The sequence below is a fragment of the Macrobrachium rosenbergii genome, chromosome 13 (genome assembly GCF_040412425.1).
Source record: "Macrobrachium rosenbergii isolate ZJJX-2024 chromosome 13, ASM4041242v1, whole genome shotgun sequence".
Classification (NCBI taxonomy): Eukaryota; Metazoa; Arthropoda; class Malacostraca; order Decapoda; family Palaemonidae; genus Macrobrachium; species Macrobrachium rosenbergii.
Window position 1 is genome coordinate 18,321,954 of NC_089753.1, and position 18,744 is coordinate 18,340,697.

Sequence of the window (18,744 nt, forward strand, 5' to 3'; positions counted from 1 at the left end):
TTATCAGTGTCAATATAAAACACAATAAACATCTCCAACTGACTTTTAATTACTTACGTGCAGGCTGATCCTTTTGGTTTAGAGGCCATTTCATTTCTCCCAGCTCTCCAAATTCCTGCAAGAGCATTCTAGCTTGACTCTCATTCATATCAGTCTCCACATTTTGAATAACAAGGTGACCTTTCATTGCTGTTTTCAATTTTGGTGGTGCTTGGATGGTGCAACTCCCTGCAACAGCAGCTGATGCTTCAGACACTGGTGCCACTGAAACTGTAGGCACAAAGGTGGGCATTGATGCTGCTGCTATGGTTGGGTTGACTGGGGCTGTCCAACCAGTAAAGTAGGGATCCTGGGATTGGGTACCTTGAAACCCTTGAAACGCAATGCCTTGTTGAGTATGTCCTGGATAGGCAATGGCACCCTGAAAAGCTGTAACAGGCTGAGGAGCAGCTAAAACAACTGGAAGAGGTTGTGCTGGGAGTGCTGGGAACTGAGGACTAAGCAATATTTCTGAATATCTAACTGGAGCAGCACTATGAGGGAACGTTTCTGGTATCACACCAGGGGTTACCCCATTCACCTGGGTTTGAGGATCCAAAAGTACAACAGCCTCTGTGCTATCTACACCAGGGGGTCCGAAGTCAGCTCCTGCAAGGAATCAATTCAATACGATAAAACACAATAAAGAGAGAGAGAGAGATACAGGCAGTCCCTGGTTATTGGCGGGCTCTGCTATTGGCGATCCAGTTTTACAGGGCTTGTCTAGCACCGAAAATCGCCAATTTCCACTTATCAGCGCCAATAACTGAAAATTGCTGATTTTCGGCACCAATAATTGCTGATTTTTGGTTTTCATCATACTGTCAGAACAGAACCCTCCTGATAACTGGGGAATGCCTGTATTACTGAAATAGGTAATGGTACAGGTATATGAGAGAGAGAGAGAGAGAGAGAGAGAGAGAGAGAGAGAGAGAGAGAGAGAGAGAGAGAGAGAAACTTAACCCTTTACATTATATTAATACAAGTTGGTCAACAGAGAAAAAAAAGAACAACTAAATGTAAAGTTAAATATTACTGAAACAAATGTAAAATAAATTATCCAGGTACAGAACTTATATAAATACACATGCATTTTTTTTGTTTATGACGTTCATGCTTCACTTTTACATTTTTTTGTTATACCTACTTTTGTAAAAATTATAAAACCTTAAGACCTTCATGAAATATGAGTTTTTTTTAATCAATTTGCATTTTTCATAGGTAAAATACCTGCAGTCTTAACTTATGGATAATTCTTCTAGTGCCAGCTGGAAAACCGATAAAAAGAAAACACAAACGGAATTGGTGGCAATGAGGTACGCTGATAGGCCTAGGTGGCAACTATCAACCTCTGTTGCATATGGATCGAGGAGGTATGAAGAAGCAAGGGTTTTGCACAGCCGAAAATTTAATTTTCCACTGCTGCCTGTTCTACATGCAACTGTAATTGCTTGTTACTTTTGTATTAGCGTCAATGTTCTAAATATGGTCTACTGACTGCTATTACATATTCAAAAATAAATTACTTGGCCGTCTTATTGCACACTAAAGTCAGCATAAGCCATTCTTACTCTAAAATAAGAAATGCATGAAAGGACACTAGCTGCACCCAAACAAAGAACTACTCATTTCATAACATCACATTAAAAATAAAAATGACAATGCTCACCCTGGCTATGAAGAGTAACAGGGGCTTCAACAGGAACTGGTTTCACAACTGGTTCCGACACAGCTTTTGTTTCACTGCCCACCAAATAATGTCGGAGCATTTTAGCCATCATTTTAGACCAAGCCTTTTGCACGTTTTTCACTTGAGGGACAGTAACGTCTTCCACATACTCTAAAACTGGAGGTTTCTCTTGTTTGTACTGCTTCATAAGTTCACAGGGATATGAGTCTCTCTTTAAGCTACCGATAATCTTGTTTAACCATTTATTCTCTAAAGCTTTGGCACTCTTAATCCAAACACTGGAACCCCCGATGAAATGGGGGACATTAGGATCTCGTTTGTACATCCTATGAAGAGCATCATGACTATGTGAAGTGGCATGGCCAGACCAAATTGCACACAAAGGCATAATAGGAGCTAAGAATATACCTGACCCTTCCTTCAATTTCTTTATAGCAAGTGTGGCAAAGTCAAAGGCTTCTTTCACTATCATATTAACCATTCGATCAATTTCCATATCCTTAAAATCTGGGTCACCTAGTTTGTCATTCTTTGTGACAAAAACTGGAATAGGTTCACTACACTTCAATATCTGACATTTTGGTGGCCCTGAGTCAACAGGCTCTGCAACTTCTGACACTCCAGACAGAACAACCCATAGTGTTTTACTTGGATGTTTGTTCTGTAGTTCATTTAGGAAGTCCAAACCATCTTCATCAAAATCTATGTTTTCATTCAAATGCACAATATTCAGGTCTTTTGTTAACTCTTGCAGATCCTTTGTAAATGCTGTATTTCCTACAACAACAACTTTGTTGAACTTATCCTCAGTCTCAGGGTCACTTGGAGGAGGAGGTTCTTCTTTTGTGGAGTCCACTGTAGGAGATGTGGAAAGACTTTCAATTACCCTCACGCCTGGGAATGTGGTTTCCAAAACCAAATTAATGAACTTCTCCATTGCCTCAAACCAGTTCTTCAATCTAATCTCATACCTATCTTTAGAAAACATAGGAAACAAATTTGCCTCTCCTCTGTTCATATACTCCTTAAAGGCTTCAACACTTATCCACGATTTGTTTCTCTCACAAGCACTTTCTGTCCATGACCTACAAAATGCATTGTATTTCTTCCGCATCCTCTCATAACTGCTCTTGGTTGCAATGAGGTTATAACCCTCTGCAGCATCATGCAACTTTTTATGGGTATTATATTTGTCTGTAAGTGCCAAAAGGGCTGGTAAAGGGGGAACAACTGTGATCAACCCCTCTGACCCTAAACGATATTGAACAGTGTCACACGTTACACGGCACAACTGCAGCAAGTAATCTAACATGTGGTTGTAATTGAGTTTGATAATCCTTAAGGGTTCTTTGCAATTCTTGCAATTTGTTGCTTTTTCATCATCAATAAAGGTATAAACACCTGCCAGGAGTATCCACAAAGTATTCTTTCCAAATTCTTTTCTGTGCTTCTGTATATTGTAGATCACTGTTTCAGAGCTCAGGTTATCTTCATATACCACCTTAACCTAGAAAGAGAGAGGATCAGTATAAGCAAGTTAAAACTTCAAAGTAACAAGAAAGTAATAACAAGGCATGAGTACAGCATCTAATATGATGGATTTCATGTTTGAATTATTAACATTAAAAAATAGTCCAAGTTCTCCATTCAATACAAACATCTACAATTGTCTGTTTAGACTGATATCACCCATAACACAATAATAATTCAGAAACAAATACTACATAGTTTCCAGTAATTAGGAGAAATGTACTTACATATGAGTTTTCTATGCCTTTCAACTGAATCTCATAGACAGAGTTCGCCAAAACTACCACCTGACGGAAAGTGTTGCTTTTCTTGACGTCACTCCTGAAAATGAAGAATACAAAATGCTGTTTTCACATTGTTATACCATTATATTATTGTCTCTTTCACTATGAAAGACAATACAGTAGCACCTCAACTCAACAGACTTTTGTTATAGCCTGCAATTGAATATTTTCTAAATACAGCAAAATTTTAAAAGCAACTTGTCTTTTTCCTAACATACAAACCTAAAGTTCTTTAAATATGATTTAGTTTGCGAACACGAGCTAGTTTTGGCCATTTAAATTACTGTACAAACAAAGTATTTACCTAGTGACAGATAAGGGAAGCTCTGCCTGCTTACTGGTCTGCACTCTACTTGGCTTTCCAGCCCAGGTGCTAGAAGATGGGTGGTGGCTGAGATGTGCCATTTCTATTACGAACTTAAGGTTTGTATGCTAGGAGAAAAGAAAATTACTTTCAAAATTTGCTATTTGTTCCTACAGAAATACAAACCTTTCTTCTTTACATAGAAGACCTTGGTTGGAGGAATCAGGGTACTCTCAGAACCAACTGATAATTTTGCCAAACCTGGGAATGTCATCTTCCTGGAGTTACTCATATGGGATGTTTTGCACTGCTAGACTTCTAGGCCGTTAATTATAATGGGTTTAAAAACACATTAACTTAATATGGTGGTAAGAACCCAAAATAAATGCTGGAGACAATAAAACAGGCTAACAAGATCGATTTTATTGTCCATCCTTCTTCTCCCCTTGTCAAGAGAGAAGCGGGATATGTATCTATTTGCAACCTAGTACATGGCCTAACATCCTAACTCTCTGTCCGTAAGAGGGGGAACCAGTCACTTACACAACTCTCTCTCGCTAACCAAATACCTTGACAATGTGCAACCTGTCCCATTCGGGAGCTGGGCTAGCTACACAACTTAGTGAGCAGCCACCACAGGACCCAAGGAAAACATGTCCAAGAACTTGAGGTCTGGCACGACCCCCAAAACGTGCACCCCTCCTCCTCACTGGACAGGGCATATGCCATCTTGGTCGTCTCTTGTAGCCAGAAAGAAACTGGGTTCTTGAACATTCTTTTTTGGTCTTGCTGGTACTAATGAAGAGGCATTGACACAGGCCTGAGATGTAGTTCTCTTAAGATAGCACTGAACCCTAATGGGACACATTAGCATCCTGGCCAGATCACTACTGAACAAGTCCTCTGAGTTTCCACTATAAAATAAGGGGCAACTTTGAGTGAGACAGATCCCTTTCTCCTCCGGAGCTTATCATATGAGAGGCCATGAAATTTGCTCACCATTTTTGCTGATGCCAGGCCAAGAAGAAAAGCAGTCTTTAAGGCCCGATCCATCTGAAAACCCTTCAATCGATGTGTCCAAAATCAGTGGCATCTCCAGAGGAGTGCCAAGTGGCACTCATATTGTGAGGTTCCTGTCATTTAACCAAGCTAGGTCCTTCCATATATCCTTTCAGAGAGGAATCACAAGAGAGGGAGGTGGGGGAGGCCTCTCCCAGGAGACCAGAACTCCTTCAACCTCCACAGTAAAAAGTGGAAGTCTAGCTGCCCATGAGGGATCACCTTCTCCAATAACAGCAGGTGATCTAGAATGACTTGCTACTGACGAGCAGGTTGTTCACAACAAGACAGGAACTTTTGAGGTACCTCCCTGAACTTGCTGATAGGAGATTCCAAAGGAAATACTCTCACTGCTGCCTTATCTATCAGCATGCCCAGGTACTTTATTTTCTGCTTGGGAGTGACAGCCGACTTCTTATAGTTTCCCTATACACTCAGATTGAAAGTACTGCAGTGTATACAATGTAATAGTACATTACTTTAACAATACCTTTTTATACTTGCTACAGGTTTTTCTGCTAAGAATACAGAACAATGATATGCAAATTTTAACAAAGCTGATATTTATATATAAGCAAGCCTAGTTTATACTTCAACTTAGACATGTCATGTGCTTTATATATATATATGATATGATATTGTATAAAGTATTGCAATAAGATTTTTAAAGTGTGATATTGTTTGGAATAGAGTACAGCATCTTGGATATCTAGTATTGTTTAAGTCAAGTGGAGGACTGTTATGTCAGAATGACTTGTTCATTATACATTATTTATGGTGTTTGCTCAACACCATAATCCCTTACTGTCCTCTTGCCTAAGGCCAATTTTTAATATTGAATTTCTCCAAGATTCCTGTATTCAAAGCCTTCCCACCCACCTTTGTCAGTAACAGTTTTTTTTATTATTTATTTGATAATCTTCCCAGCAAACCTAGTGAAATCACAAACATTCTTGCAAGTTTTTTTCAAACATGAGTTTACTGTCATGGGCTGGATAACTTTTACAACTATTCTGATGACATTTTAACAGTTTCAGCAACTTCCTACACTATGCTTTTAGTGGGATCACCTTCTATTGCATGAGCATAACAAGCAAGGAGTAAACGGGCCTAAAACATAGTAACCCCTAATCTATAAGAAAGGTCATAGACTGTTCTTAGGAGCAAGTTTAACTTAGGAGTTTAGCCAGGAGCATTATCCAGTATCGTTAAGACACAAGATATGACTGATTTCTGCGACAAGGTGCTAATCACACCAGTCTACTAAGTGTTCTTAAACAATTTTTAAATGAAGTTCGTAAAACTAGCCTAGTCAGATGTACAAATAAGATATGAGAGTAGCTATACCCTTTTTGTGACCATATTTATGTTAAGTTTTGTTCTTTATTTATATAAAATTCAGTGTTACAGGTTATGAAGATTACTGCATTCAACTTCCCCATCAAGTGTATTCTGCTCTATAAATAAATCGGTATTATTGTACTCCTAGACTCTATTTCCTAAGACTTTGCAAGTTCCTACCTGAAATTACAATACTATAAATTAAAAAACCTCCAAGGTAAATAAATTCTAAAACAAAAAAACCCAGGCATATCAAGTTGTTGTGAAGTGTTCAAATAACAAGAGATTATTTGAGTCTGGTATAGACCACTGAAGATGCTTTTAAAAAAGAGGCCATCTCTGGATCCAGGATCCAGTTAAACAAACATTTAGGTCACCGAATTCCCGAAATCCTGAGAAGGCATAACGTGGCTGTCGGTTTTTGAATCTTTTAAACCCAACCCCCTGGTGAAAGACTTTTGCCACAAACATAAACAGGAAGGTAGGTCTCCTTTCACAAACTTCTAGGCATGACTGTCTACCTTGGTAGTTGTGATGACAATGTAATGTCTGAGAAATACACACAAAAGGAAGGTGATACTGTACTTCCTTTTAGTGGAGTATGCACACCATTATGAGTTTTCCCTTATAATTAAAAACTGAATGACATAAGGTAAAATTGTCTACACAGAAAGACAAAATACCTTTAGGAAGCATTGGTCCCTTATGCCATGGGATGATGGGCTAATGATTACATGTTACTCTTACTTCTTCATCTATTCCCTTTAGGCTCTTCTTAACTAGCTGTCTACCTTCAACTTTACCCTTCACTTTTTTAATGTCTGATTTGAAATCAAATCCTTTGACCAAGCTCTATGAATACACAAATGTGTACGACATTATTATATATATTTATATATATACGGCGCTTCTATATATTCATCTTACGACACATTTCAGGTTACGACGCGGCATTAAATGCATCGATCCGACGGAAGAAATATATTCAAAATGGCAGAATAACATACATATACATATCAACTAATAATGCAGTTTATATCGTTTTAAAGCATTAAAGTAAAATGACGATTTTCGAATGTTCTCGAAAACATTGGGCGAAGAACGGAAGGTCGAACCGGGACTGTCTATCCATTTGTATTTTACTTACACTGCTAAGTAATATATAAAGGTAAAATCCACGAAGATAGAAACATTAGATTACGCTTTCACTCATCGTCCTTTAATTAGCCTGCTTCCTTCAGCACTCCAATTTTCCTTCATGGATTTTACCTTTATTTATATATTCAACATGTTCCATATTTTTGTGATTCAGTTATACACACACACATATATAAATAATACAGCCAATCCTTGCCTACTGACTACTTTCTGTACCAAAAACTAAAGTACAAAACAGAGAAAGGTGGTAACCCACTGCAATAACTCACTTTAAGTTAATTCGAAGTCTACATCCAGTAGCTGGGTCCTTTTTACTGTCAACCTAGAAACAGATTGACAAAATGTATCAAGATTATATATATATAAAAAAAAAACATTATCTGACAGAGACTTATTAGCACAATATATTATACTGGCCAAATATAGACATCAGTTCAAAATAATATCACTTTTACCTTTGAAGGTGTCTTGCTCCTCCTCCGATCATTTTTGCCCAGATTATCCTTTTTCTTATCTTGGTCTTCAATTTTCCTCTTACTTTTCTCACAAGAACTACTCCTGCTTTTATCATCAAGGGTACTTTTACCTTTCTCTTTGGCTTCAGGACTCTTTCGTTTATCTCGAGGCTCTGGACTTTTCTTTCTACCCTTTGAATCAGGAATTCTCTTCTTACCTCGGGGTTCTGGGCTTCTTCTTCTGTTTTTAGATTCGGGGCTGCTCTTCCTACTTCTGGACTCAGGACTACCCTTTCTACTCCTTGATTCTGGGCTTTTTCTGTCCTTGGCCTCAGGACTCTTTCTCCTATTCCTTGTTGTACGACTTCTGTCTCTGGGTTCAGGGCTTTTCCGCCTGCTTTGGTCATTGTCTTTCTTTCTCCTGTTATCTTGGCTGCCTTTACTAGCATCCTCTTTTTTCCCCTTTTCATCGGGTTTTCCACCCTGAAGACTGCGTTTCTTTTCTAGATCCTTACCTTTAGCTTGCTTGTTCTGAGTTCTTGCTTCTTCTGCAGCAGTTATCTCTTCATCAAAAAGACTTCGGTACTCTGCATCATCTTCTATAATGAGTAACTCGTCAGCATCTAGACTACTGACATCATCTTCAATATTGTCTTCTGCAACCTCGTAATCCAGCTCATCATCATCATCATCATTGGTAGAACCATGCTCTTTTTCTTCACCAGGCACACCCTCTGCATTGTCCATTTCGTCAAAGTTATCAACACCATCTACCTCAATGAAATCATCAAAATTAATTTCCTCTGATGTCTCAAATGTCTTCTCTAGTTCTTTATCTGCATCATTTGGAATTTCTTCCTTGTCTTCTAACGTTGTGCTAACACTGCCCTCCACCTTTTCTTTGTGAAGTGGATCCATCACATCATCTACCTCCATTTTCTCAACAATATCACAACTAGGAACTTCCGTTTGATTACCTGTAACTTCTCCGGTACCTGGTTCTTTTACTGTGTCTACCTTTACTGTATTTATTTTACTTGAGCTTCCTACTGCTTCTCTTCCACTTTTCTTGGAAACATCCACAGTTTCTTTAACGGCAACTTCTTCAGTAGCTGGTTCTTTAATTGCACCTACCTTTACTGTATTTATTTTACTTGACCTTCCCACTACTGCTCTTCCAGTTTTATTGGAAACGTCTACAGTTTCTTCAACTGCAACTTCTTTGATAGCTGGTTCTTTTATTGCATCTACCTTTACTGTATTTATTTTACTTGACCTTCCTAGTACTCCTCTTCCACTTTTCCTGGAAACATCCACAGTTTCTTTAACTGCAACTTCTTTGGTAGCTGGTTTTTGTATTGTATCTATCTTAACTGTATTTACTTTACTTGATTCCTCCGTTTCATTTTCCTTGGAAATTTCAACAATCTCCTCCTTGCCTTTGGATACTATACAAACACCACCCTTTGATTTTTCTGTGGGAAGTGACTCAGTTTTGTCATCTGTCTCCATTTTCTCTAAAATGTCACCACTCAGAACTTTTTCCATTTCTTTGACATCTTTTCTTATAGTACCTACCTTTGCTTTGTCTATTTCACTTAATTCTTCTTTTATTCCCTCATTCCCAGAAACTTCAACTTCTTGAGCCTGAACATTGTCAGCTTTAATTTTTTCTGTACTTTGTAAATCTGTTTCCATTTTAACAGAAACTTTATGCTCTGGAGTTTGAAAAGTCTTTCTATCTAAAATTTCTCTCATTCCTTTCCTCTGTCTAATAATTCTTGGAGTGTTCTTTACAATTTCTGTACTCTGAGGCTGTGCTTCTTCACACTCTTTAACTAAAACTTTTGTCTCTGGTGCATCTACATTTTCTTTCTCAGCAGCTCTCTTAAGTATTCTCCTACCCCTAGCAGTCTTTGTGGGGGTATCACTCTCTTTCTCCATATTTGGCGAAGGTGTTTCTCCATCCATCTCCTTCTTCACTGCACTAATAACCACTTTAGTCTCAATAATTACTTTATCTGTACTACAAGACTCTTTGGCTTGAACATTACATTCCATCTTGTCTTCTCCAACATCATCTCTTGCTTCAATTTTGACTCCAACAGCACTTTCTTCAACCTGGGACTCTACAGCACTTTCCTTAATTTTGACTTCTGCAGCACTTTCTTCATTTACCTCTTTCTTTGGGGCATGGGAATCATACCTTCCTTTTCCACTCTCTTCCCTTCCATCAAGACTACTGCACACCTCTAATTCCTTTTTGGGCTCTACATCCTTCTTCTCCAAGTCAGTTACATCTTTAGCTTCAAATACAGGCTCATTTTTTTCCAATTCTTCATGCTCCTTTTCAGGCTTTGGAGTTTTCCAGAGATTTCTTCTTTTAATTATCCGAGGACTCTTGGTTTCTATGGGATTATAATCCTCAGTTCCTTTTACAACCTTGGTCTCTTCTAAATTCTTAGTGGAATCACAGGCAGGAGTCTCCACTGGAGCTGTCTCTGCTTTTGCAACCTCCAGCGTACTTTCAGTGTCATTGCTCTCGCTCTTCTGAACTGCCTTACCTGGTGACTGTGTCCTTGGACCAAATCTTCCTCTTCTTCCTCTTACCGTTTCTTTGACTTCAGTTGCTGGAGCTTCACTCTTCTTTTCATCTTCTTGAGGTGTGACTTCGACATTTGTTTTCTGAGGTGATAAATTACGACGTGAAACTCTGGTCAACCGGATAACAGGGGTTTTCAATATTGTTTCAGTACCAGTATCCTTCACTACCTCCTGACATTTCACAGCATCACTGTTTCCTGAATTCTCCTCTACCGCTGGTGAGGCATCTGGTGCAGTTCTTCTGCTTCTCCTTAAAGTGCTCTGTTGTGATACAGGTTCAGCTGGTACTGTAACAGGTTCACTTGGTGTTGTTGCAGTTGCTGTGCTGTCTTCAGATGACTGGAGCTCTTTTGCATTTGGTATACTGCCTTCTCCATCAGTGGTTGGCTCTACACGTTCTTCAGATGGTTTTGGTATTTGTGTTCTAATTAATCGTCTTCTTGGCATGGTAGATATGTTACATATGATCTGAAAATAAAAAAAATTAACACTGTATAAGCTATACAGGTAATATTGAAATTATGGCATCAAAACACAATGGCTTAAAAAACTACACTTGTATGAGGCATTTCATTCAAAATAAACAACATAAATTTGCATACCCCAAATTTTGTGACTATCTGATTGCCTAACTACATGGGAAAAAAATAAGTGCCTTGAGAGTGAACTAGAAAAAAACAAATATTTGGCATCCTACATAGAAATCTCATCCGCCAAGTTCAAGACACTACCAAGGCAAAGACATTCACAGCAACTGAAACAAAGATCTTAATTCACGTTTATTACCCGGCCTTTCATCGTTTCAAGTTCTGCCATTTTCAACATGTTGGTGGTTTTTCTTAAATAATAAGCATGATGATGACAACAATATGAACAGTTGCTCTGCATTGGTTTACCTGAAGTTTACATCAGTCAGCAATACTATTAGCATCATTATTGGTTGTTAAGGGGCTTCGAATCATTTTCAGGTGAATGGTTGTGGGTAATCTTTATATTGGTAAAAAGTGTACATTTTTACTAAAGACTGCTGAAAATGGCTGATTAACCTAATGGTATGTCATATTTCTATGTAACGATCCTATTAGTACTCACATTATGGGATGTTAGTAGAGGGTCCAAGTTGTTTTTTATGATGGTTAATCAGAGATTAATAGTTCTTGACTTGAGTTGCATGTTTTCCAACCAATAACTGATGTTGTGCGAGATACCTGCACAGTCCATTTATTAAAAAATATCTGTACTTCAAAAATATTATATATGTTAATTCTTAGCACACAACCAGACCCTGCATGATGAGCACAATACAAGTATAGTGTAAATGGTGGTGAGAAGCTGAGAAGCATCTCAAAATCAGTTCCCAAATCTGCAAATGGTGAATGAGACCAGAGGTCAATTATAATCCTTACCTTTTCAAAATGTCTGGTGGCCAACAAGTTCAAAGTGAAATGTGAATCATGTCATAATGGTAAACACTATATTGGAAATGAAAAATAAATCTTGAATGTACTGTACAGTAATTTGTATTTTTCCTTATAATGACAGACATTAAGAGATGCAATAGCTCTTCCTCCTACTCAGATATTGTTTAGGTTTTGTTACAATGATGAAAATTATGGTAAATTAACTGCCACAGAAAAAACTGGCAGTTAAATAACAGGTTTCTCTTCTTATTTGCAACAGTACATCTGGTTCCAAATTAGTCCATAAACAGGTAGGCTAAGTACTGTATAAAGAACAAACTCATACACTGGCCCAGAAAGATTTAGGAGGATTATGTTTTATTTCAATTAAGAAAATTAAAATACTGAACTTTCCTACTTGTGTTTATCAAGTTTCCCATGGAACATCTAGAGTTGCAAAAATGGCACCTGGTCCCTCCTCTCCTAGAAGGGGTTAAATTCTAGCAAGGCGAGTCTGGAGGAACGAGCTCCCCAATATGGCCATGTTTTGCTTAAAGATTCACAGATTCATATTCATAAATCAGGGGCAATCTTCTGCTTCTATCTAGCTTTTTAGGTCTGCCTGTACCATAAATGCTTTCATTGCTAACATGGTATTTTCATTATAAAATAAGTTTTTAAATATACTTACCTGGTAGTTACATATATATAGCCTTTATCCCGTCAATTCGTCGCGCGCACGGCAGAAATTCAAAATTCGCGGCAATCGCCGATAGATGGCCATACCTGAGTGCCGCCCTCTACCAGGTACCTGGAACCATTCCCAATTGTCCTCAGAAATTCCATGCCCCTGTTCTCAGAGGGGAGGAGGGTGGGACCTTTTATATATGTAACTACCAGGTAAGTATATTTAAAAACTTATTTTATAATGAAAATACAATTTTTAAATATCTAACTTCCCTGGTAGTTACATATATATAGCTGATTGACACCATTGGTGGTGGGTTAGAGAACCAAAACACCGTTGGGAATTCGTACAATTACTAAACACCATATATTAGCTGTTACCATACTCTGGTTCTTACCTGATAAGGAAGCTGGCTTCATAGTTATCCTGCCTCATTCGCCTGCATTCCTTGAGTGACCCAGCGACCCATCCAGGGGGCTGTAGAAAGTCTCTATGGGGATGTCACACGGTCCTCGACCTTAACATGACTAGACCACCACCCTTACTATCCTGGCATAGCCATGGACAAAGAGCTGACCACCTGACCCACTAAAATCACTAAAAAACACACTCCATAAAACCTAACTTAGACTTGCAACCCCAGACTGTGGAAGGTTGCAGCAACCTTTCTGAGACAACCTGTGAGTTCAAATCAAGAAAAAGCACAGGGTATAATAAAAAAGAAGGTTACAGGTTAGAGGCAGTAGTACCTTCTCCAACTACGGTGCGGGAGGCAACGTACGGACAAGGAACAAGCAATCCTCATATTGGGTCTGTACTTCTTTCAGGTAACAATCTCGAAGACAGACTTGCTTCGCCAGAATGTTGCTTCCAAAAAATCGATTTCATAGACTTGTTGTGTCTATAAGCCATCAGAAGTCGCCACAGCTTTTACTGCAGCTGTGCTTTGACTGAGGATTATGAAGCTTTTTCTCGTCACATTCTTGGTGAGCTTCCCTTATTAACCCTTAAACGCCTATTTGGACGTATCATCGTCGACTAAAATTGTCTGTTGGGTGCCAAGTGGGCGTACCGTCGTTGACTACAAAAATTTCAACCGGTCAACTTTGACTCGATTGAAATGGTAAAAAACGCAATTATAGCTAAAACTCTTACATTCTAGTAATATTCAATCATGTACCTTCATTTTGCAACAAATTGGAAGTCTCTAGCACAATATTTCAATTTATGGTGAATTTTGAAAAAACTTTTTTCTTACTCACGGGCGATAACTCAGCTGAAAAATTTCATAAATTCTTTCGTCATTTTGTCGTAATTTTTGCACTGTTCTATATTAGCCGTTACATAAAGTTTTATATATGAAAATGTGTGCAATTTCATGTACAATACAACAAAAAATACAACCCATGGTTGTAGCTTTTATCAGTTTTGAAATATTTTCATATAAACCACGATAACTGCAAAAATTTTCAACCCGGTCAACTTTGACTCGACGAAATGGTAAAAAAACGCAATTTTAAGCTAAAACTCTTACATTCTAGTAATATTCAATCATTTACCTTCATTTTGCAACCAATTGGAAGTCTCTAGCACAATATTTCGATTTATGGTGAATTTCTGAAAAAACTTTTTTCCTTACGCCCGCGCCAGAAATTCTTTAAATCACGTTAATCGTAATGTTTGCACTGTTTTATATTAGTCGTTACATAAAGTTTTATATATGGAAATGTGTACAATTTCATGTAGAATACAACAGAAAATAACTCATGGTTGTAGCTTTTATCAGTTTTGAAATATTTTCATATAAATCACGATAACTGCCAAAATTTCAACCTTGGTCAACTTTAACTCGACCGAAATGGTAAAAAACACAATTATAAGCTAAAACTCTTACATTCTAGTAATATTCAATCATGTACCTTCATTTTGCAACAAACTGGAAGTCTCTAGCACAATATTTCGATTTATGGTGAATTTCTTAAAAAAAAAAAAAAAAAAAAAAAAATTTTTTCCTTATATCTCCCGCGGTACCTCGGCGAACATCTCAGAAATTCTTTCGTCATGTTGTCGTAATGTTTGCATCGTTTTACATTAGTCGTTACATAAACTTTTATATATGAAAATGTGTGCAATTTCATGTAGAATACAACAGAAATTAGCTCATGGTTGTAGCTTTTATCAGTTTTGAAATATTTTCACATAAATCACGATAACTGCCAAAATTTCAACCTTCAGTCAACTTTAACTTTCGACCGAAATGGTAAAAAACGCAATTGTAAGCTAAAACTCTTACATTCTAGTAATATTCAATCGTTTACCTTCATTTGCAATAAATTGGAAGTCTCTAGCACAATATTTCGATTTATGGTGAATTTTTGAAAAAAAAACATTTTCCTTACGTCTCTTGTGATAACTCGGCCGAACATCTCCAGAAATTCTTTTGTCTCGTTGTCGTAATATTTGCACCGTTTTATATTAGTCGATACATAAAGTTTTATATATGAAAATGTGCGCAATTTCATTTACAATACAACAAAAAATAACTCATGGTTGTAGCTTTTATCAGTTTTGAAATATTTTCATATAAATCACGATAAATAGAAAAATTCGACTTTCGGTCAACTTTAACTTTCGACGAAATGGTGAAAAACTGCAATTGTAGCTAAAACACTTACAGTCTAGTAATATTCAATCAATTAGCTTCATTTTCAACAAACGGGAAGTCTCTAGCACAATATTTCGATTTATGGTGAATTTAAAAAAAAAATTTTTTTACGTCCGCGTTACGAATTCATGCATCATTTGTGATAATATTTTCTCTGTGTTGCTTTGATCGTTTTAAAATTTGTTTATATACCAAAATCATCAATTTTAGTGTACAATACAACTAAAAAAATTAAGTCATTAGCTTTAACCGTTTTGCTTACAGCGCGATTTGTATACAATTATATACGAGTTTTTTTAGCTGTCATATATTCCAATATTTATATATGATAATGATATTTTTTTCATTTCTGATGGTTGCATACTAAACTTCAGGCAATGAAAAAAAAAAAAAAAAGAGCCAAAATGAACTCTTAATCTTAAAAACTAAAGCGTGCTGTGATTTTTGAAAAAACTTTTTTCCGCTTGGCGCTAACTCACCGAAGCGCCGGCATACTGGGAGGCGTTTTTGTAAATAGGGCTTCGGCGTTAAAGGGTTAAGTCCTTGATAAAGAACGCCAGTGCATTCTTTGATAAGGGTAACGAAGGTTTCTTCACCGAGCACCAGAGGTGATCTGTCTGACCTCTCATGTTTCTGGTCCTCTGTAGATAAAATTTTAGGGCCCTAACTGGACAAGGCCTCTCTCTTTTTCCTGTCCTACTAAATGAGACAGCCCTGGTAAGGAAAAGATCTGGGCCATGGTTGAGAAGGGTTCGCTTTTATGAGAAAACCAAGTTGAAGTGAGCAGACTGCATTTTCCCCATTGAAGCCTACCTTCTTGCTAAAGGCTTGTAATTCTCCTACCCTCTTGGCTGTAGCCATAAAGCAGGAAAAGGTCTTCTTAGTGAGATCCTTCCATGAAGCCTTGTCGAGAGGTTCAAACCTGTTCGAGGTTAAAAATTTCAGGACTTCGTCCAAATTCCAAGAGGGTCAGGTTGTCCTTCCTCTTAACTGTCTCAAAAGACCTTATGAGATCCATGAGGTCCTTGTCTCCCGACACGTCAATATTTCTGTGACGGAAGCAAGCATGCTGCGGTATCCCTTGATGGTTGATACTTCTAGGTTTCCTTGGGTTTTTAAATGCAGTAGAAAATCTGCCAGTTGAGTTAGAGAGGTACTGGAAGAGGAAATATTATTTCTCCACCATTCCCTGAATACTTCCCACTGTGATTGGTACACACCTTGAGTGTGGACGTTCTCCTCGCTCTCGCGATGGCTCTTGCAGCTTCCCTTGAAAAGCCCTTCGCTCTTGCCAGTTTTTCGATAGTCGAAAGGCAGTTAGGTTGAGAGCGAGGAGATTTTGATGGTATCTCTCTATATGTGGCTGTCTGAGTAGATCGTTCCGACAAGGTAACGCCCTGGGGGTGTCTACTAGCCACTCCATCACCTCTGTGATCCATGGTCTCATGGGCCAAAATGGAGCTATCAGGGTCATGCGGGCGTCGTTTGACTCCCTGAACTTCATGACTCTGTCTAGGATCTTGAATGGGGGAAAAGCGTACGTGTCTAGTCCTTTCCAATCCATGAGGAGGCGTCCACTGCCACTGCTTCCTGGTCTGGGACTGGAGAGCAGTAGACTGAGTAACCTCTTCGTTCTCTGTGTATGCAAAGAGGTCTATTGCCAGTTCTCCCCACAGATTCCAAAGCCTGTTGCACACCTCGTGATGTGGAGGTTCATTCTGTCGTGAGAACCTGTCTTCCTCTGCTAAAGAAGATCCGCTCTGGCGTTCTTCTCTCCCTCTATAAAGCAGGTGATCAGAGTTATGTTGTTCGCTTCTGCCCACAGCAGGAAGATCTTTGCTGCCTCGTAAAGGGAATCGAGCAGAGTGCCACCCTGTTTCCTGATGACAGGCCAACGCTGTGGTGTTGTCTGCGTTGACCTGTATTATCTTGTTCTGGACCTTCTCCTGAAAGTGGACTGGCGCTAGATGAATGGCCACCAGTTCCTTGACATTTATATGCCATTTCTTCTGATGGTTTCCCATAGACCTGAGATCTCGCCCTTCCCCAGCGTTGCACCCCATCCCGTCCGATCGTCTGAATACAACACTAGGTGGAGTTCTTCTGTTGAAGTTGGAGGCCTTTTTGCAGTTTGTTGGGGTCGTTCCACCAACTCAAATGATTTTTGATTCCCAGAGGATGGAATCCACGTCCCTAGATCTTGGCCTCTTTTCAATAAGCTTGACAGGTGGAACTGAAGTGGGCGTAGATGTAGTCTTCCCAGGGAGACCAATTGTTCGATCGAGGAGAGGGTCCCCAGCAGACTCATCCACTCCCTCGTAAACAGGTCCATCTCCTAGAAAGAGCTTCACCTTTTCTAAGCAATCCAGAATGCGTTTGGGCTGGAAAAGCCCGAAAAACCACTGACTGAATCCTCATCCCCAGGTAGATGATGTCTTGTGAAGGCGTTAGCTGTGATTTGTCTAGATTTACTACCAGTCCTAACTGTTGCATCAAATTCATTGTCACTTGTAGATCCTCCAGACACTTTGCTTGCGATCTGGCTCTGATTAGCCAGTCGTCCAGGTACATCGATATCCATTATCCTTTTAGATGTAACCAGTGAGCTACGTTCGATGCCACTCGTGAGAAAATGTAAGGAGCCGTGCTTAGTCCAAAACAAAGTGCTCTGAACTGATAAGTTGTCCCGAGATGCACAAACCTCAGATATTTTCTGTAGTTCGGGTGAATTGGTACGTGCAAATACGTGTCCTGTAGGTCTATTGAAACCATCCAGTTTTCTTGTCTGGTGCCTGCTAGGACTGACGCAGATGTCTCCATAGCAAACTTGACTTTGTTTACGTACTTGTTCAATGGACTTACGTCCAGAACTGGTCTCCAACTCCCCGAGTTCTTGGGTACCAGAAAAAGTCTGTTGTAAAACCTCTCCCCAGAGGTCCTTTACCTCTTCTATTGCTGCTTTTGATAGCATCTGGGTCACCTGTTCTTGAAGAGCTGTTGCTTTGCTCCCGAGTAAGTAGCTGTCAACTCTAACAGTTCTGGTGAAAGAGGGGGCTTCCTTAGGAAGGGATCTTGTATCCTTCCTTCAAAACTTCGACTGTCAGTCGTCCACTCCCCCTTTGGCTCCACTCTTGCCAAAGTGGGATAACCTAGCTCCCACTTGTGTCTGGAGGTTGTGATCACTTCTTGGATTTCGGTTGCTGCTTGGGGTTCTTACGAGGTTGTCCTCCAGCAGCCATTCTCTGACTTCCTCTCGAAAGGGCTCTCCACGAAAGGGCTGGCGCGTGGGAGGAGCTTCCTTGTCCTTCCTGGCTAAAAAGTTTGCCAGAAGAACTTTCCTAGCAGTCCTTGTGATCAGATCTTGCGTTGATTGTTGCGCAAAGGGCTGCTGATAAATCCTTAATCAGCTCTGAAGGGAAGAGCTGTTTGGTTAAGGAGCATACAAGAGTTCTGATCTCTGAGCGAGAGTCACTCCTGAAGACAGGAACGAACACAGCATAGCTCGTTTCTTGATAACACCTGCTGTG

The 18,744-nt window shown here is 39.1% G+C and overlaps 1 protein-coding gene across 2 annotated transcripts in view; it reads right to left on the reverse strand.

Moving 5' to 3' along the window:
• Positions 1-18,744, reverse strand: part of LOC136844943 (uncharacterized) — a 96,012-nt gene that overhangs the window by 70,962 nt on the left and 6,306 nt on the right. For both annotated transcript variants that reach the window (XM_067114349.1, XM_067114350.1), the window contains exons 2-6: positions 7,861-10,932; positions 7,675-7,727; positions 3,487-3,580; positions 1,709-3,236; positions 58-648 (exon numbers count right to left, since the gene is read on the reverse strand). In XM_067114349.1, coding sequence (XP_066970450.1) covers positions 58-648; positions 1,709-3,236; positions 3,487-3,580; positions 7,675-7,727; positions 7,861-10,911 — 5,317 coding nt within the window. In that variant the 5' untranslated portion in view covers positions 10,912-10,932. The remainder of the gene's footprint in view (positions 1-57; positions 649-1,708; positions 3,237-3,486; positions 3,581-7,674; positions 7,728-7,860; positions 10,933-18,744) is intronic.